The sequence below is a fragment of the Melanostigma gelatinosum genome (assembly GCF_949748355.1).
Source record: "Melanostigma gelatinosum genome assembly, chromosome: 15".
NCBI classification, from domain to species: domain Eukaryota; kingdom Metazoa; phylum Chordata; class Actinopteri; order Perciformes; family Zoarcidae; genus Melanostigma; species Melanostigma gelatinosum.
Window position 1 is genome coordinate 755,001 of NC_136648.1, and position 17,500 is coordinate 772,500.

The 17,500-nt window shown below is 48.1% G+C and overlaps 2 protein-coding genes across 2 annotated transcripts in view; one reads left to right on the forward strand and one right to left on the reverse strand.

Moving 5' to 3' along the window:
• lamc2 (laminin, gamma 2) overlaps window positions 1-11,605 on the reverse strand; it is a 13,113-nt gene extending 1,508 nt beyond the window's left edge. Inside the window, exons 1-19 of the mRNA XM_079284788.1 lie at window positions 11,476-11,605; window positions 8,786-8,962; window positions 8,584-8,701; window positions 8,083-8,198; window positions 7,837-7,968; window positions 7,141-7,330; window positions 6,519-6,631; window positions 5,794-6,186; window positions 4,739-4,972; window positions 4,194-4,330; window positions 3,631-3,787; window positions 3,332-3,537; window positions 3,164-3,243; window positions 2,937-3,074; window positions 2,352-2,496; window positions 2,114-2,263; window positions 1,768-1,882; window positions 1,164-1,360; window positions 345-503 (exon numbers count right to left, since the gene is read on the reverse strand). Of these exons, the coding sequence (XP_079140914.1) occupies window positions 345-503; window positions 1,164-1,360; window positions 1,768-1,882; window positions 2,114-2,263; window positions 2,352-2,496; window positions 2,937-3,074; window positions 3,164-3,243; window positions 3,332-3,537; window positions 3,631-3,787; window positions 4,194-4,330; window positions 4,739-4,972; window positions 5,794-6,186; window positions 6,519-6,631; window positions 7,141-7,330; window positions 7,837-7,968; window positions 8,083-8,198; window positions 8,584-8,701; window positions 8,786-8,962; window positions 11,476-11,551 (3,033 nt within the window). The 5' untranslated portion in view covers window positions 11,552-11,605. The remainder of the gene's footprint in view (window positions 1-344; window positions 504-1,163; window positions 1,361-1,767; window positions 1,883-2,113; window positions 2,264-2,351; window positions 2,497-2,936; window positions 3,075-3,163; window positions 3,244-3,331; window positions 3,538-3,630; window positions 3,788-4,193; window positions 4,331-4,738; window positions 4,973-5,793; window positions 6,187-6,518; window positions 6,632-7,140; window positions 7,331-7,836; window positions 7,969-8,082; window positions 8,199-8,583; window positions 8,702-8,785; window positions 8,963-11,475) is intronic.
• A 2,301-nt stretch (window positions 11,606-13,906) lies between these two features.
• Window positions 13,907-17,500, forward strand: part of dhx9 (DEAH (Asp-Glu-Ala-His) box helicase 9) — a gene marked incomplete at its 3' end in the record, with an annotated part of 24,283 nt that continues 20,689 nt past the window's right edge. Inside the window, exons 1-6 of the mRNA XM_079285159.1 lie at window positions 13,907-13,951; window positions 14,964-15,123; window positions 15,193-15,333; window positions 15,478-15,610; window positions 16,231-16,412; window positions 16,501-16,649. Of these exons, the coding sequence (XP_079141285.1) occupies window positions 15,013-15,123; window positions 15,193-15,333; window positions 15,478-15,610; window positions 16,231-16,412; window positions 16,501-16,649 (716 nt within the window). The 5' untranslated portion in view covers window positions 13,907-13,951; window positions 14,964-15,012. The remainder of the gene's footprint in view (window positions 13,952-14,963; window positions 15,124-15,192; window positions 15,334-15,477; window positions 15,611-16,230; window positions 16,413-16,500; window positions 16,650-17,500) is intronic.

Sequence of the window (17,500 nt, forward strand, 5' to 3'; positions counted from 1 at the left end):
CAACTGTCGGACCTTCCGGTTCCGCTGATTTTGAACTTTTTCCACCCACGTTACCTTCTGGTGTGAAGATGACAATGAGTAGAAAACATTCAGGTCACGGTCGGGTTCGGGTTCACCTCCCAGAGAGGACGCTGTTCAACAGAATGAGCGTACCTGACCTCATATCAGCCGTTGTTCTGAACCCAGCATGTCGATTCATGAACACACGACCTGTTTACTTTCTGGATCGTTTGGTGGAATGTGCCGTAAAGTGCTCGCACTAAGGTACAGACGTTTGGATCATTGTGAGTAATAAACCACCCGTCCTGCGTCTCTCCTCTTCATTCTTCGTTCGCCTGTTTTACCTCCTCGGCGTCGGCCTCCAGCTTCCTGCCGGCGTTCAGCTCCAAGTCCAGTCGTCCGGCGGCGTCCGACGCCTGCGTCTTCAGATCCTGCGCGTCCTCGTTCAGCTCGGTGGCTTCATCCAACAGACCGGCATGAGACGGAACATTTCCAAATGTATCCTGAAGAGAAAAGAAAACCCGAGTCAGCACCGAGAGGATGTCCCAATACTGGAATCATGGGTTTGTATGAAAAGCACAGACGCGTGTTTTCCCTCTCCTGCTCCCGGTGTACAGCGATGGTCAAACGCAGTCGTCACATTTCATGTACGTGAAAATGTATATGACAATAAAATGGTTTCTTTCTTCTTTCTTTCCTTCCTAACGATACACAGATAACGTGTGTATTTTATGTATAAAGGGTATTCAATGAACAGGATTCTATTCAGACAGAACTTTCCATAAACGGGGAAGAACTGTGTATTAGTTCCTGCAGGAAAGGAATGAACTGGGACGAATGAGGTGGACGACAGATTCCAAAAAGCTATTCAGGAAAGGAAATAAATGACAAAAATATGAATTCAGTTTCGAATGAAAGACGTTCGGGTTCGGAATAGAAAACGACTCGAGTTGCTTCGAAGTTCCAGACAAAGTTGAGTTTGTTTTGTTCTGTCAGGAATGAACGTGTGTTGCTGCTGAGCTCTCATGTCAACACACAACTGCTTCCACGACTGAAGACCGAGGGAACCCTTGAGATGAGATCCATTGGAAGACATGAAGCTCATCTCACAGCGCCGGGAATCTTTCTCAGATTCCTCATTTCTGTTGATGATCGGTCTTTACCTCCAGATTCTTAACCCGGTTCTCCAGCACGCTGATGGATCCTAGCGCCTTGTCGTAGCCTTCAGAGACATCTCCCAGGACGGAGACCGTCTCCGCGTTGTTGGCGACGGCCTGCTGGATGGTGGCGTTGATGCCGGGGAGGCGCTTGATGGCGGCGTCGGCCTGAGCTTTGCCGTCGTCGATCTGCTGGTCGAACCCTGTGAAGAAAGAACGAGGAGTCGCATTCAGTCCACAGTCGACAGGCCAACCACAGAGAGTCCGTCCGTCTCTCTGTCTCTCTGTCTGTCCGTCTCTCTGTCTCTCTGTCCGTCCGTCTCTCTGTCTCTCTGTCTGTCCGTCTCTCTGTCTCTCTGTCTGTCTGTCCGTCCATCTGTCTCTCTGTCTGTCTCTCTGTCTGTCCGTCCGTCTCTCTCTCTGTCCGTCCGTCTCTCTGTCCGTCCGTCCGTCCGTCTCTCTCTCTGTCTCTCTGTCCGTCTCTCCGTCTGTCCGTCTGTCCGTCTGTCCGTCTGTCCGTCTGTCTCTCTCTCTCTCTCTGTCTCTCTGTCTCTCTGTCCGTCTGTCTCTCTGTCTCTCTCTCTGTCCATCTGTCCGTCTGTCCGTCTACCTCTCAGGGTGTTCAGGGCGTCTTCTAGCTCCTTGGTGTTGCTGTTGATGCGTTGCAGAGCGTCCTCGGTGTCGGTCTTGGCGACGTTGACTCTGTCCAGCAGCTTGTTGAAATCCTGCAGAGAGGAAACCCACATCAACTCAACTCAACAAGGGAAGTGTTCATTGTAGACGTCCGCAGTGTGCGAACTACACAGGGTGCTCGCGGGGTCCGAGACCCCTGAACAGTAGAGTTATAGCGGGGCCCTCTAACTTCATCTTTTGGACTCATTGGATCCAGTGCCTTTCACAAGAACCTGTATGAAAGCAGCACATCGTCAGACCGGGTTCCCATAATCCTTCAGTACCTGCTGGGCGGCCTTGCCCCTTGCTAGCAGTTCCCCAGTGACGGCCTTGTCTTGCAGCACGCTGTCCTGCAGCACCTCCAGGTCTGAGATGTCCTTATCCACCTCCTTCTTCACACCGCCCAACCTGGACACCATGGCATCCACCTGCCCCTGAGCACGAGGAGGAGAACAGAAAGTGTCCTTTGAGGGTGGGAGGACTCGTTGCTTTCTAAAGGTGGACTGCACATCTCGGTCTCACCTTCAGGGACGACGGGATGCTTTGCTCCAGCTTGGCGATGTCTTTCAGCATGCCGTCCGCCATGTTGCTCTCGTCTTTGGCCTCGCCGCTCAGCCGGGTTGCCTGGTTCTCCAAACCCTTCACCTCGCCCGAAGTCTTGTCGTACCTGGACACACGGACATCATTCGTTTAGAGTCTCAAACGCAGATTGACGTTCGTCCCGGTATCCTCGATGATTGATAATCTACGGGTCACCCACTGGGAATGCTTCACCTTCTGTCCTGACAAACCACAAGCCATGAACCTGCAGCCATGGCTAAGGAGAGTTAGACTGACAGGATTATCCAACAAGGTCCTCGACCTTCACTCTGCTCTTCAGACCGGATCACACCAGCATGGTTTGGTCACCGAGGTGATCTCTGGGACGCGTCGTGTCCGTTACAGTCTTGTACCTTTTGTCTTCTTGTCATTGACAAATACTTCTTTTACAACTAAACAGACACTGAGGACAAATGAACAGGACTGTCGCATATTACCCATAATCCCCATGTTAGTAAATGAGGAATCTTAAGTGGGAGGAGCTCAGACTGACAGCAAGAGACTCACATGGTTTTGAGATCTCCGATCAGCTCTTTGACTTTGTTCTCTTTGTTCATGAGGGTTCGGACCAGAGCGAGACTCTTCTCCGAGTCACTTCGAGCTTCGTTGGCACTTCGCTGCACAGCGTCTGCCTTCGTCTGATGTCTGCAGGAGGAAGTGATGAAGACGTGGTGTCAAAACTCTGCATGGGTTTATCAGTGGATTTCACCATGAAATGAACATGACGGACTCACTCATCAGCCAGACTGGTGGCCGTCTGCTCCAGAGAGGAGAGGAGCTTTGAACCCTGCGGAGCGTCTCCACGAGGAATCCTCTGACAGGAAGGAGGAGACCAAAGCAGCCGTTACATGTATGCTCCTTTAAACTCCAGATATGACCTTCTGACTTCCTGTTGGACTTACAGCTGATCTGAGGTCGGCCTTGGCCTCGTCCAGTTTGCGTTTCATCTGCTCCATTAGACTCCGAACCTCCCCCACCTTCGTCTTGTACGTCTGTTGCTGTTGTTTGGTGTCGTCCACCGCGTCACCCACGCTCTGGAGGACCCGGCCGTCGGCCAGCTGACTCCTGCTGATGGACGAGAGGCGGCCCTGCAGGCGCTTCTCCAGACCTGTTGGAACACAGGAGCGTGTGGCGTCACGTTGTCAATCGCTGCGTTAAATAAGAGACGGTCTTTAACAGTGAGGTGAAGGCAACGTCTCACCTGCCAGCAGCTCGGTGTCGTACTGCAGGTCGTCCACCAGCTCCTCCGTGGCCCTCAGAGCAGCCTCCAACTGATCCCTGCCGGCTGGATTCAAACCCCCGGCCGTTCCTGAGAACAGAGTCTCCAGCTCCTTCAGTTTGCCGGCGTACGCCTCCATCTGAAAACACACAAAGTGTTCAACCAACTCATTTAACCCCCGTTTGTTATTTTGATTGACGTTGCCGTGTTGCCAAATCTCGGGTCGTCCACTAATCACAGGGTTGCGGGTTCGATCCCCCGGCTCCCCCTGTCCACATGTTCTCTTGTCCTTGAGAGAGACAGCTCGATGTGTGAGCGAATGAGAGGCAGTGTTGGTGCTGACATGGGCATGCTAACGTGCTAATGTTGAGCAGGTACAGTGTTTACCATGTTCACCGTCTTAGCTTAGCCTGTTAGCATGCTAATGTTAGCTCATTGAATGTCTTTTGTTCTGCAGGCGTTTGGTCATAAACCGAAGGTAACACGTTGACCCGATGACGGCGCTATGATGGCGAGTCAGAGGATGGATGAAGTGGTCACCATACCTTTGTGTTGATGGGGCTGAAACAGGCGGGACAGGCGGACCTCTGGCAGCCCCGACCCTCGTAGCCGGGTCGGCACCGACAGCGCCCCGACTCATCACACTGTCTGGACTCAGAGCCCCGAAGGTCGCAGTCACACGCTGGTCCACGAAAACAAGAGCGGGAACAACCGTTTACACGCGTGACCCACAATGCAATGTTTTATGATGTTAGAGTTAAAACAGTGGTGAAAGATGTTCGGGTGTAACCATTTCAATCGGGCCAAATTCCACCGAAAATACGAAACATTTTCTCTGCTTTTCCTTTTACATCTTAAATTAAGAAGCCGAACTGGAATAAAAAGCTGAAGATTTCTTCATCCAACAGTTCAACTGTACAACTATATTCGTCTGTAAAATGTCAAAACAAAATGTAAAGTGATTTTTTAAACCACATATTTACCCAACAAACCAAATAAAACTTTAATTTACAATAATAAGCAGGAAAACAGTGCCTGCCGATCATTAAAAGATGGATTCTTACAATCAACGGACCAGAGAGTATCTTACGTTTGCAGGCGTCGGCGGCTCGTCCGTGGTAGAAACCGGTCACACAGGCCTCGCAGCTCGGACCCATCGTGTTGTTCGTACACTTCAGACATTCGCCGCTGCTGCCGTCGCAGCTTCCCGCCACGCTGACGTCGATGTGTCCGTTACACCGGCAGGGCCGGCAGGTTTCCGGCACAACGTCGCCACGAGGAGGACCACGGTAAAAACCCTCCTGACAGGCGTTACAGCGAGGACCTGAGGGGACATTGTGTCGATTCAGTTTCATATGGGAAACAAGCAACTGTTCATACAGTTTTACTTCAGAGAAGGAAGAACACAATAATCAAGAAGGATGTGGGAGCAACCACAACCTCTGATTAAGTCAAAGCTTCATGTGTTAAAGCTGCATTCTCTCTAGTGACCACCAGGGGGCGACTCCTCTGGTTGTATAGAAGTCTATAGAAAATGACTCTACTTCTCTCTTGATTTATTCCCTCAGTAAACATTGTAAACATGAGTTTATGTCTCAATCTCTAGTTTCAAGTCTTCTTCAATACAGCATGATGTTCATTTAGTACATTATGGTCCATTTAGAGTCACACAGACCATAAAGCAGGGGATGCTTTAGGGCGGGGCTACTGTGATTGACAGGTCGACACCAGAGACGTATACCTCGTCTCTACGTCACTCCTCAGTCCACATATGGTCACTTCCTGTTCACTGGTTGCAAAGAAAAAAGATGGCGACCAACTCAAGGCTTCAAGACAGCAGTCCACCAACCAATGAGTGACGTCACGATGACTCCGTCCACTTCTTACACAGTCTGTGGTTACAGCTCGTTGGTTGCACTTCAGGGTCACCAAGGTGCGTTTGATTCAAGTTTAGATGTCAAGACATAGATAGAAGTTGGGCAATACCCACGGCAGCAGTGTTTAAAGTGTTTTAGAAATGTTTCTGTGTAAATGTTTTAACAACATGAGGCGCAAACGGGGGAAGCGATGACAAACAGATTTCTAATCTCCCGTGACGTCATAGTGGTGGTACTGTGATGAGATATAATAGTCCTGGAGACCAACCTGTGGTTCCGGTTGGACAGCGGTCACACCGGGGCGCCAGTGAACCTGCAGGCAGCGAGCAGGACGCTCCGTCCGGACAGGGACACTTCACACAGGTGCGAGGCTGCCAGGCGTCCCGGTAGAAGCCCTTGGAGCAGCTGAGCTCTCCGGGCGTCTCGTCGGCGGAGTAACAGTCGCCCGTCTGCGGGTCGCAGCTGCCTCCTCTGCAGCTGCAGGGCTCACAGGTGCCGAAGGCGTCGTCTGTGGGGGACCCGCGTCTGAAGCGGGCGGCGCACCGCTCGCAGAAGTCGCCCTCGTAACCCGGCGGGCAGCTGCATGTCTGGACCCAGCGTGCCGGGGCGCTGTCGGCACGCCGCGCCGTCACCAGCCACACGTTGGCGAGATACCCGCGTCCTGAAAAGACACAAAAGTTCAATCGAGATCGTCCTCCAAATATCTCGAACAAAACAAGTCAAAATGTCTTTTTATGGAGGAACTGTGTTGAAAGTGCTGAAAGCTGAAAGTTTAGCTTTATTTTGAAAAGCTGTTTAAGTGCTGAAAGCTGAAAGTTTAGCTTTATTTTGAAAAGCTGTGTACTTTTGTTTGATGATGTGAACAGAAGACCCAGCCGAAGGAATATCAATTTGAGAGAAAGAGTTGCTCTCTGAAACAAAAACCAAAGGAAGCACAGAGTGGATGAGGAAAGGAAGTAAGTCAAAGAGAGGGAAGGAAAGAAGGAAGCTCACCATTTTCTCCGAATGTTGCCCGGATCTTGATGGCGGTGAGGTTCTGGAGGAGCATCTGGAACTGTGAGGAGGAGAGTTGAGGCCTCCACCTGCTGCCGGGCTGCTCGTCCAGTCTGTTCATCACACAGGAGGAATGTGGAAACGCAAAGTTCACAAAAACCTTCACAGTAAAAGCATGTGGAACACATCTACTACAATTAAAGCTCCTCTTTTATGTTGTTCTCTGTAAAGGTAAATCATACATGAGAAAAAAGGGAAATATTAGTTTCACTGTGGTCATGATTATTTTTACCCATTTAAATTCCCTAAAAGAACCCTTCAATTCCAATGGGTAAAAACAGGCAAAAGAACTCTAAAAAGTAAACAATTTAAATTCCTTTTTATTAAATTTTTGAATGTTTTGACTCTGATTATTTGAGATCTTACTTCTAAAGCCAATATAAACCTGATCCTCCAGCACATGCTCCAGTTTGTTTCTACGTGCTCTGATTAGAAGCAGCAGCGTTCTTCAGGAATGTTCACACTCGGGCAAAAGAAAACATTTAAGTTGGAAGAAGAACGAGGGGCGTTTGATTTCAGCAGCCTGGAGCAGCAGGTGGGCGGGGCTTATCCATGTTCTGACCTGAATGTGTAGTTTATCTTCTGTCCGCAGGGGACGATGGAGCGCAGGTCGCCCAGCGAGGCCGCCGCTCGGAGGCCGGCGCCTTCCAGAACCACGTCGTTGGTGGACGGGTGACGGACGCCGCGGTCCAGACGCAGCGAGAAGGAAAAGTTCTGACCGTAACTCAGCACCTGATTACCCAGGTAAGGAGCTGTGGGAGAGAAACACCTGGTGAGGAGGGAGGAGATGAGAGGAGAGGAAAGAGGACAAGACAAAAGGATTGGTGCAGTGAGGAGAGGAGAGGAAAGTAGGGGCTGGGCAAGTGAGGAGAGGAGGCGAGGAAAGACAGAAAAGGTTAGAAGGAGGATGAGAGGGAAAGAATGGGGAGGAGAAATGAGAAGGAGGAAAGGTGAGGAAAGAAGGAGATTTGAGGAGGTAAAGGAAAGAAAGACAAGGAGACATGATAGAGAAGGGAGGAGAGAGAAGGAAAGCAAACAAGGACAAGTAGACACAGTAGGAGGCGATGAGGAGGAAAGGAAAAGAAAGAAGGATACATTTGGAGAGGCAAGGAGGGGAGAAATGAAAAGAAGTGATCGGAGGAGAAAGGAGAAGAGACAAGGACAAGAAAGAAGGAGACAGAAATCGGTGGGAAAATACATGAAAGAAATGAAAAGCAGATGACAGAAGGAGCGTAAAGGAGGCGGGGCTTGTTCTCACCTGGGGCGTACAGGTAAACGGGCAGGCTGTTTTTGGAGATCACCTCCAGGTCGTGGTGCTTCGGTGACCAGCGGAAGTGAACGTTGTCGGGGGTGACGCCTTGCGCTGTCTCCGCCTTCCAACCGTCCGGACCTGAAGGCACAGAGAGTCTGTTACAACCGGTGTTCTCTGAGGCTTTTATTGTGAAAGGATGACAGAGAATCCACTCCTGAGATTGACAGGGAGGTCTTTTATTGTGAAAGTTACCGTCGGCAAAGGTGGAGGTGATGTCGTGAACGGAGTAACCGGATTGTGCAGAACATTTGCTGCTGTGACCGTAACAGAAACACATCTGACTCCCAGAATCCTCTCTGGGCTGACGTCTAAAAAAAAACACAACAAGCGACAGGAAGTTAGACCAGAAGGGACTTTAAATACTGAAAGGCGTTGAAGCGTCACAAGAAGTTAAAGTGCTGAAAGGAGTTGAAGTGTCAGTTGAAGTTAAAGTGTAGAAAGGACTTGAAGTGTCAGTTGAAATGAATGTACTGAAAGGAGTTGAAGTGTCAGTTGAAATTAAAGTACTGAAAGGAGTTGAAGTATCAGTTGAAGTTAAAGCATTGAAAGGAGTTGAAGTGTCAGAATAAGTTAAAGTACTGAAAGGAGTTGAAGTGTCAGTTGGAGTTAAAGCATTGGAAGGATTGCTAGTTGAAGTTCATTAATTAAAGAGACGCTGATGTAAATGTGAGATCATTTTACGTGTTTCTTCACCTTTGCGAGCAGCCGTTTGGTCCGATCGGGCCGTCTGGGCAGCGGTCACATTTATCGCCTGTGACTCCTTCTTTACAGCTGCAGTGGCCCCTGCTGTCACATGTGGCACTGACAGAACCTGGAGGCAAATAAACAGTAATAAAATGGGATTAGTTTATTTGGTGAGTGATTTATTTAAAAGGTACATGTTGTGGTTTCTCACCTGTGGGGTTGCAGCGGCAGGGTGAGCAGCTCAGCGCCGCCCCCACCAGGTGGAAGCCGTCCATGCAGCGCTCGCAGTGGCGGCCCACAGTGTTTCCCTGGCAGTCGACGCAGTGCAGGCCCCAGGCGTCCCGGAGGCAGTACCGAGATCTCCCATTACAGTCGCAACGCACTGTCGCTGCAGGAGGAGACAGGGAGGTAAAGGTAATTTAACTTTGTTTAGTTATCAATGTATTTATATAATTTATCGTTCATCGGTATCCATCGTTTATCCATACCGGCCGAAACCAGCTCGTTCAAACCAGTCCATAGCATTTGAAATCATTGATACCAGTCTCACAACTGCTTTTTTTCAGAATCTAGTCTCATTAAGTCATTGTTTTGCATTAGTCTCACTTACTTTCTCAGTTTTAAAGGTTGTTTTAAAGATTAGTTTAGATTGTTGTAGAAATGTAACATTTGTCCTGAGGGTGGCGCAAGAAGAATGAACATGTGTTCTTTTTTATGAGGGGGGGGAGTTTTTATTTTCCTAAAAACCTCAGTGAGTTTTAGAAATGTTGACAGAGTCCTGTGGTTTGTTAGATCCCAGAGAGAGCTGCACCTCCTATAGCCTGAAGCCCTGAAGACAAATCCTCCGAGTCCACAGAGTCCCTCTCAAACCAGCCAACGCCTCGTGTGAGGAAACAACACAACGAGCTCTCTGACAACGCTTCATCTTGAATTCTGATAGAGTTTCAACAGGCTGCTGCTTGTCACTGTGGGTTCAGAGGTTCATGCCCATAAACAGTCCTTAGTGGTGAAGTTAAGTAATGACAGGCAGGAAGAAAGAGACTGATGGAGGGAAACATCTTTGTTCTAATAAACCATGTTTCAGATCAAAGTCTGAATAACTCGAATAATAACAATAAACTCGAAATTAAGTTATTCTCAAATTCGGAGCTGCCAGTTGATACCAGTTCATACCGGTCTAAACCAGTTCATACCGGTCTAAACCAGTCCATACCAATCTAAACCAGTCCATACCAATCTAAACCAGTCCATACCGGTCTAAACCAGTCCATACCAATCTAAACCAGTCCATACCGGTCTAAACCAGTCCATACCAATCTAAACCAGTCCATACCAATCTAAACCAGTCCATACCAATCTAAACCAGTCCATACCGGTCTAAACCAGTCCATACCAATCGAAACCAGTCCATACCGGTCTAAACCAGTCCATACCAATCTAAACCAGTCCATACCAATCTAAACCAGTCCATACCGGTCTAAACCAGTCCATACCAATCTAAACCAGTCCATACCGGTCTAAACCAGTCCATACCAATCTAAACCAGTCCATACCAATCTAAACCAGTCCATACCAATCTAAACCAGTCCATACCAATCTAAACCAGTCCATACCGGTCTAAACCAGTCCATACCGGTCCATACCAATCTAAACCTGTCCATACCAATCTAAACCAGTCCATACCGGTCTAAACCAGTCCATACCGGTCCATACCAATCTAAACCAGTCCATACCAATCTAAACCAGTCCATACCGGTCTAAACCAGTCCATACCGGTCTAAACCAGTCCATACCAATCTAAACCAGTCCATACCAATCTAAACCAGTCCATACCAATCTAAACCAGTCCATACCAATCTAAACCAGTCCATACCGGTCTAAACCAGTCCATACCAATCTAAACCAGTCCATACCGGTCTAAACCAGTCCATACCAATCTAAACCAGTCCATACCAATCTAAACCAGTCCATACCAATCTAAACCAGTCCATACCGGTCTAAACCAGTCCATACCGGTCCATACCAATCTAAACCTGTCCATACCAATCTAAACCAGTCCATACCAATCTAAACCAGTCCATACCAATCTAAACCAGTCCATACTGGTTGATACCGGTCGATATGGGTCATAACCAGTCGATACTGGTTGTAACTGGTCGTTGTATTGAAACAAAGTCGAGCTAATGCTAACGCAGCATCCCTTGGATAGCTAACAAGCAGCAGAGCGGCGGCAGCTCAGTCTTGAGGATCCTCGAATGTTAGCCGAGCTCCGCGCTGACACAATCACTTCAGCTTCATACTTCTTCAGTTTGTTTCAGCCTGATGGAGTAAAACACAAAGAACTCTTTCAACTACCGTGCCGTTTACAAGTCGGTGTCGTTAAAGTGTGTTTTATTTGTCGGCGGTGAGTTCAAGGTGCGTCTGTTTGTTCTGGTGTCCGAGGTTCACCTTCAGATATCAGCCGGTGATTCACGCCATCAGTCGGCGAGACGGCGTGACTCAGTCGGTGATAACAGCTCGTGTTCATCGTTTATTAACTTATTACTTCACATAAAAACAACATATAAAAACACAAACAACACAAACACATAAAAACACAAACAACACATAAACACATAAACAACACATAAAAACACAAACAACACATAAAAACACAAACAACACATAAAAACACAAACAACACATAAAAGGAAGGAACTAAAAAGCTAAATAAAGTAAAAGAAGAGTTCATTTGGAGCCGAGTGTGAGCAGCTCCAGGCGAGCGCTGCTCCTCACTGAGGCCTCAGACGTTAAACACAGCGCTTCATCAGAAGGCGTTTCAGTGAAGCTCGTGTTGAGCAGCAGCAGGACAGGAAGTGACCTGTGATACGGTCAGAGGGTGTAAAGCGGCGAGCTACTCACAGGAGTGTGTGGCGGCGGTCCGAACGGCACAAAGTGCAGCCAGAAGCAGAACCAGTGGAATGCAGCTGCTCCTCATCCTCAGTGTGGATCCTCTGAACACAACGGCTCTCAGCGACGGCTTTTAACTGCTCTGCTGCAGGTCTGGACACGCCGCACATACTGAGACACACTGACTCACTCACACACACACACACACACACACACACACACACACACACACACACACACTGACTCACACACACACACACACACACACACACACACACACTGACTCACTCACACACACACACACACACACACACACACACACACACACTGACTCACACACACACACACACACACACACACACACACTGACTCACACACACACACACACACACACACACACACACACACTGACTCACTCACACACACACACACACACACACACACACACACTGACTCACACACACACACACACACACACACACACACACACAGACTCACACACACACACTGACTCACACACAGACTCACACACACACACACACACACACACTGACTCACTCACACACACACACACACACACACACACTGACTCACACACACACACAGACTCACACACACACACACACACACACTGACTCACTCACACACACACACACTGACTCACACACACTGACTCACACACACACTGACTCACACGCACACACAGACTCACACACACACACACACACTCTCTCACACACTGACTCACACACTGTGTGAGAGAGTGTGTGAGAGAGTTCTGGACGGTCTCTGGGACTCTTCCACCATATTTACATTTTGTTTTTATGACACAAAGAACGTTCCACGAGACAGAAGAGAGAGAACACTGACTCTGTGTCGCTGATGGAAAATGTTAGAATTGATATTCATGTGATCACGTGAGCATGAAGGAGAGCTGAGACAACGTGAAGCACTCAACGAGTTGTGAGATTAGTTTAAAACCAGAATCAAAGCTCTCCTCTACTCTCCCATCTCTCCTCTCTCCCCTCTCTCCTCCCTCTCTCCTCTCCTCCCTCTCTCCTCTCCTCTCTCCTCTCCTCCCTCCCCTCTCCTCTCCCATCTCCTCCCTCTCTCCTCTCCTCCCTCTCTCCTCTCCCCTCTCCTCCCTCTCTCCTCTCTCCACTCTCCCATCTCCTCCCTCTCTCCCCTCTCTCCTCTCTCCCCTCTCTCCACCCTCTCTCCCCTCTCTCCTCTCTCCTCTCCCCTCTCTCCTCCCTCTCTCCTCTCCTCCCTCTCTCCTCTCTCCTCTCTCCCATCTCCTCCCTCTCTCCCCTCTCTCCTCTCTCCCCTCTCTCCTCCCTCTCTCCTCTCCTCCCTCTCTCCTCCCTCTCTCTCCTCTCCTCCCTCTCTCCTCTCCTCCCTCTCTCCTCTCTCCTCTCTCCTCTCCTCCCTCTCTCCTCTCTCCTCTCTCCTCTCTCTCCTCTCCCCTCTCCCCATGTGAATGTAAACGTGAACGTAGACGGTCAGCTGTTCATGTTCTCTGACCGTCGCTGTTTCAACATTTCATCACTGAAGATTGTTTCCATCTGTAAATGTTTCCTGAGGCTCCAGGTGAGCCAGACACACCCTGAACACACACACACACACACACACACACACACACACACACACACACACACACACACTCACTCTCATTATGATCCATCACACACACCCTGTTAGTACCTGGTTACACACACTTTCCTCACCGCAGACCTGCACAAATACACTGCTGCAGGCCTAATATTACTGTCACACACACACACACACACACGGCTCGTTCCTGTTGCCGTGTCAACACCACACCCTGAACACACACACACACACACACACACACACACACGGCTCGTTCCTGTTGCCGTGTCAACACCACACCCTGAACACACACACACACACACGCGGCTGCATTTCTCAGCTCTGACTTCACTGTTCAGCTCCTCTAGCTGGAGCAACGGAGTACGAGTACTCCATCTGTTGTACTTTCTGACTCTAACACGAGACTTCATCTCTCTGGTCGTGGTGGAAGAAGTGCACTGAAAAAAACAAATGAGTCACATTTACTTGAAAAAAGCTCGGTAACAATTTGCACACAGAAATTGTGAGTAATTTTTACTCAGATATTCTCAAGTTAAGTTTACTTACTCGTAAGAATTGGTTTTTATCCAAAATATGCAAGTAACTTTTACTTGCATATTTCTCCCTTAGACATCAAATGTACTGAGCCTTTTAGAGTAATCTTTACTCAGGCTACCTTTGGATCGAATTACAAACCCCAGTAGAAATCAATTAGGTGTGAGGAGTAAGTTATTAAAATATATCATAAATCAAACTCATTGAGCAACACGTTTAATAGCAGTCCACCTCCAGACCAGAGGGGGCGCTGCTCAGGGAACCAGCTCGACCAGCGTTCAACAACAGAGCGAACGGCGTCCGGTGTTTGGAGGAAACTGTTAGCTGAACTCCGCTGATTGTAAGTAATAAAGCGACTTATAGTACGTTAACGTGTTTAAACAATCCTATGACGTCTTTAGCATGCATCGTAATAAATTGGCGGGAGAAATAATAATTTAGCGCTGGCTAGCATGAAGCTAACAGTTAGCTTGTTGATGTTATTAAATCTACATCGGTGTGTATGCTCACACTAGCTTAAGCTAGCTGTAAGAAACGCTGTTTAAACCCGAGTCAACCGTTAGCATCTTAACATTAATGCTGTAAAAACCTCGGGCGGTCTTTGTTTGTATCCCGAATCCGATAGGAACGTTTATTTAATCATACAAACATATTAAGTCACGACATTAAAGACTGGTGTGTTTACTAGAGTTAGTGAAACGTATAATATACTGATTTATAGGAGGAGTCTGGTTATGACATTCATGTCGGTGGCAGTAAATGTGCGAGATGAATCAGAATCAGCTTTATTGGCCATGTATGCGTGCACATACGTGGAATTTGACTCCGGTTACACATTACTCTCATCGTACATACACACATATGAAATATATACAATAAACAAGAGAAATATAAGAAAAACAAGGGCATTTAACAGCTATATACAACATAAGTATAAATATATCCCACACAGAAGTGTGTATGTATATATCAAACAGAGGTGGTGCAGTATAACCTATTTATTGTTCATGAGCGTGACGGCCAGTGGAGAGAAGCTGTTCCTGTGTCTGGTGGTCTTGGCGTACAGAGCTCTGTAGCGCCCTCCAGAGGGGAGGAGGTGAACAGCTTGTGTCCAGGGTGTGATGGTCTGCAGAGATCTTTCCTGCCCTGGTTTGAACTGGTTTAGAATGAACCGGTTGAGGATGAACCGGTTGAGGATGAACCGGTTGAGGATGAACCGGTCGAGGATGAACCGGTTTATGAGGTCTTTCAAGACTCCCGTCTCATAAACATAAAGTCGAACCAGGTGATGTTTATGTTTGTATCACTGATCACGTTTATAATCTAACCAGCTTCACTTTTCTTTAAAATAGTTTGTCAGCAGGTCCAACACATCGTCCTTCCCCCCCCCCTCAGGCCAACATGGCCGACATCAAGAACTTCCTGTATGCGTGGTGTGGGAAGAAGAAGCTGACTCCTGGCTACGACATCCGAGCTGCAGGGAACAAGAACAGGCAGAAGTTCTTGTGTGAGGTGAGTTCCTGAAACACTTGTTACTTCTTCTACCTCCGGGTTAGTTTGTAACCTCCGACCTCTCCTCAGGTCCGTGTCGACAGCTACAACTACATCGGGATGGGGAACTCCACCAACAAGAAGGACGCTCAGACCAACGCCGCCAGAGACTTCGTCAACTACCTGGTCCGACTCGGGGAAATGAGCGCGGCGGAGGTCCCGGCTATGGGGGTCAGAACACACGGCATGAGATCTGACTTCATGCTTTTTATATTGTTAGACGTCTGAGTTTTAAGGGTTTAGTGTCAGACATCTGAGTCTTCATGCTGCATTCAGAGGCTGTGAGTGTAAACGGATGAAGTCTTGTTTCAACAGGTGAGCGCTCCAGGTGGAGACCAACCTGATGATGGTGGAGGAGGAGGAGGAGGAGGAGGAGGAGACGCGGGCTTTGGAAGCCTCCCCTCCAGCGGTCCTCTGCCTCCTCACCTCGTATTGAAAACCGAAAAAGGTTCGAGCATCTCTCTCATAAATCATCTCTAATATCTATTTTATATTAATGTGAAAACATCTCCTTCAAACTACTGGATTTATTTGAGTTCATCACCAAAACTACATTTTACAGATGACATGAACGCATCATGATAACGTTAAAATGAACCTTCAGCCAGTACTCATGTTCACTGAGCAGAGCCTGAAGGCATCATCATGTAACTTTAAAAGGTTCTTTAAAGTGAAGTCAAAGCTTCACGTGTTGAAGCTGCATTCTCTCTAGTGGCCACCAGGGGGCGACTCCTCTGGTTGTATAGAAGTCTATAGAAAATGACTCTACTTCTCTCTTGATTTATTCCCTCAGTAAACATTGTAAACATGAGTTTATGTCTCAATCTCTAGTTTCAAGTCTTCTTCAACACAGCATGATGTTCATTTAGTACATTATGCTCCATTTAGAGTCACACAGACCATAAAGCAGGGGATGCTTTAGGGCGGGGCTACTGTGATTGACAGGTCTGTACCAGAGACGTATACGGCGTCTCTACGTCACTCCTCCTCAGTCCAGTTATGGTCACTTCCTGTTCACCGGTTGGTCAGGAGACATGAAGAACGTCTACAATATTGTGTTGTTGTTAGAAGAAGAGGGCGGCTGCAGCAGGCCGGTACCAGGAGTGACTGGACTCGGCTACTCGGGAGGAGGAAACTCTGGTTGGGGAGGAGCAGGAGGAGGAGCAGGAGGAGGAGGAGGGGCTCAGTGGGACCGAGGAGCCAACCTGAAGGAGTACTATGCCAAGAGAGACGAACAGGAAGCACAGGCGGTACGATAGGTCTGGTTCTTTCATCCCGGCTGAGAGTGAATCTCATAACATATTTAGAATATTCTTCTCCTCCGTCTTGTATCTCCAGACTCTGGAGTCGGAGGAGGTGGACCTGAATGCTAGTCTTCACGGTAACTGGACGCTGGAGAACGCCAAGGCTCGTCTGAACCAGTTCTTCCAGAAGGAGAAAAGCAGCGCCGAGTATAAATACAGCCAAGTGGGACCGGACCACAACAGGTCTGGACCAGAAACCAGGAAGCACACACGTGATGACATTCATACACAGTATTATCATTATCTATTCATCTTGAGATGAGATGAAACTATTCTATGAAACGCCAAAACATTCCCAGAATCTAAAGTCGCATTTAAGAAGCATCCGACGGTGATTATTTAGTATCACCGGTTCTGTGAGGTTCTACAGAGAACCGCTATGAAGCTGAGAGGAGCACCGTTTAATCAGGACAACACCGTTTATCTCACGTTTATGAGTTTCTCTTCTTCTGCTGCTGTCTCTTCTTCTTCTGTCTCTTCTTCTTCTTCTTCTGTCTCCTTCTGTCTTCTCTTCTGTCTCTTCTTCTGCTGTCTCTTCTTCTTCTTCTGTCTCCTTCTTCTGCTGTCTCTTCTTCTTCTTCTGTCTCCTTCTTCTGCTGTCTCTTCTTCTTCTTCTTCTGTCTCCTTCTTCTGCTGCCTCCTTCTGTCTTCTCTTCTGTCTCTTCTTCTGCTGTCTCTTCTTCTTCTTCTGTCTCCTTCTTCTGCTGTCTCTTCTTCTTCTGCTGCTGTCTCTTCTTCTTCTTCTTCTGTCTCCTTCTTCTGCTGTCTCCTTCTGTCTTCTCTTCTGTCTCTTCTTCTGCTGTCTCTTCTTCTTCTGTCTCTTCTTCTTCTTCTGTCTCCTTCTGTCTTCTCTTCTGTCTCTTCTTCTGCTGTCTCTTCTTCTTCTTCTGTCTCCTTCTTCTGCTGTCTCTTCTTCTTCTTCTTCTGTCTCCTTCTTCTGCTGTCTCTTCTTCTTCTGCTGCTGTCTCTTCTTCTTCTTCTTCTGTCTCCTTCTTCTGCTGCCTCCTTCTGTCTTCTCTTCTGTCTCTTCTGCT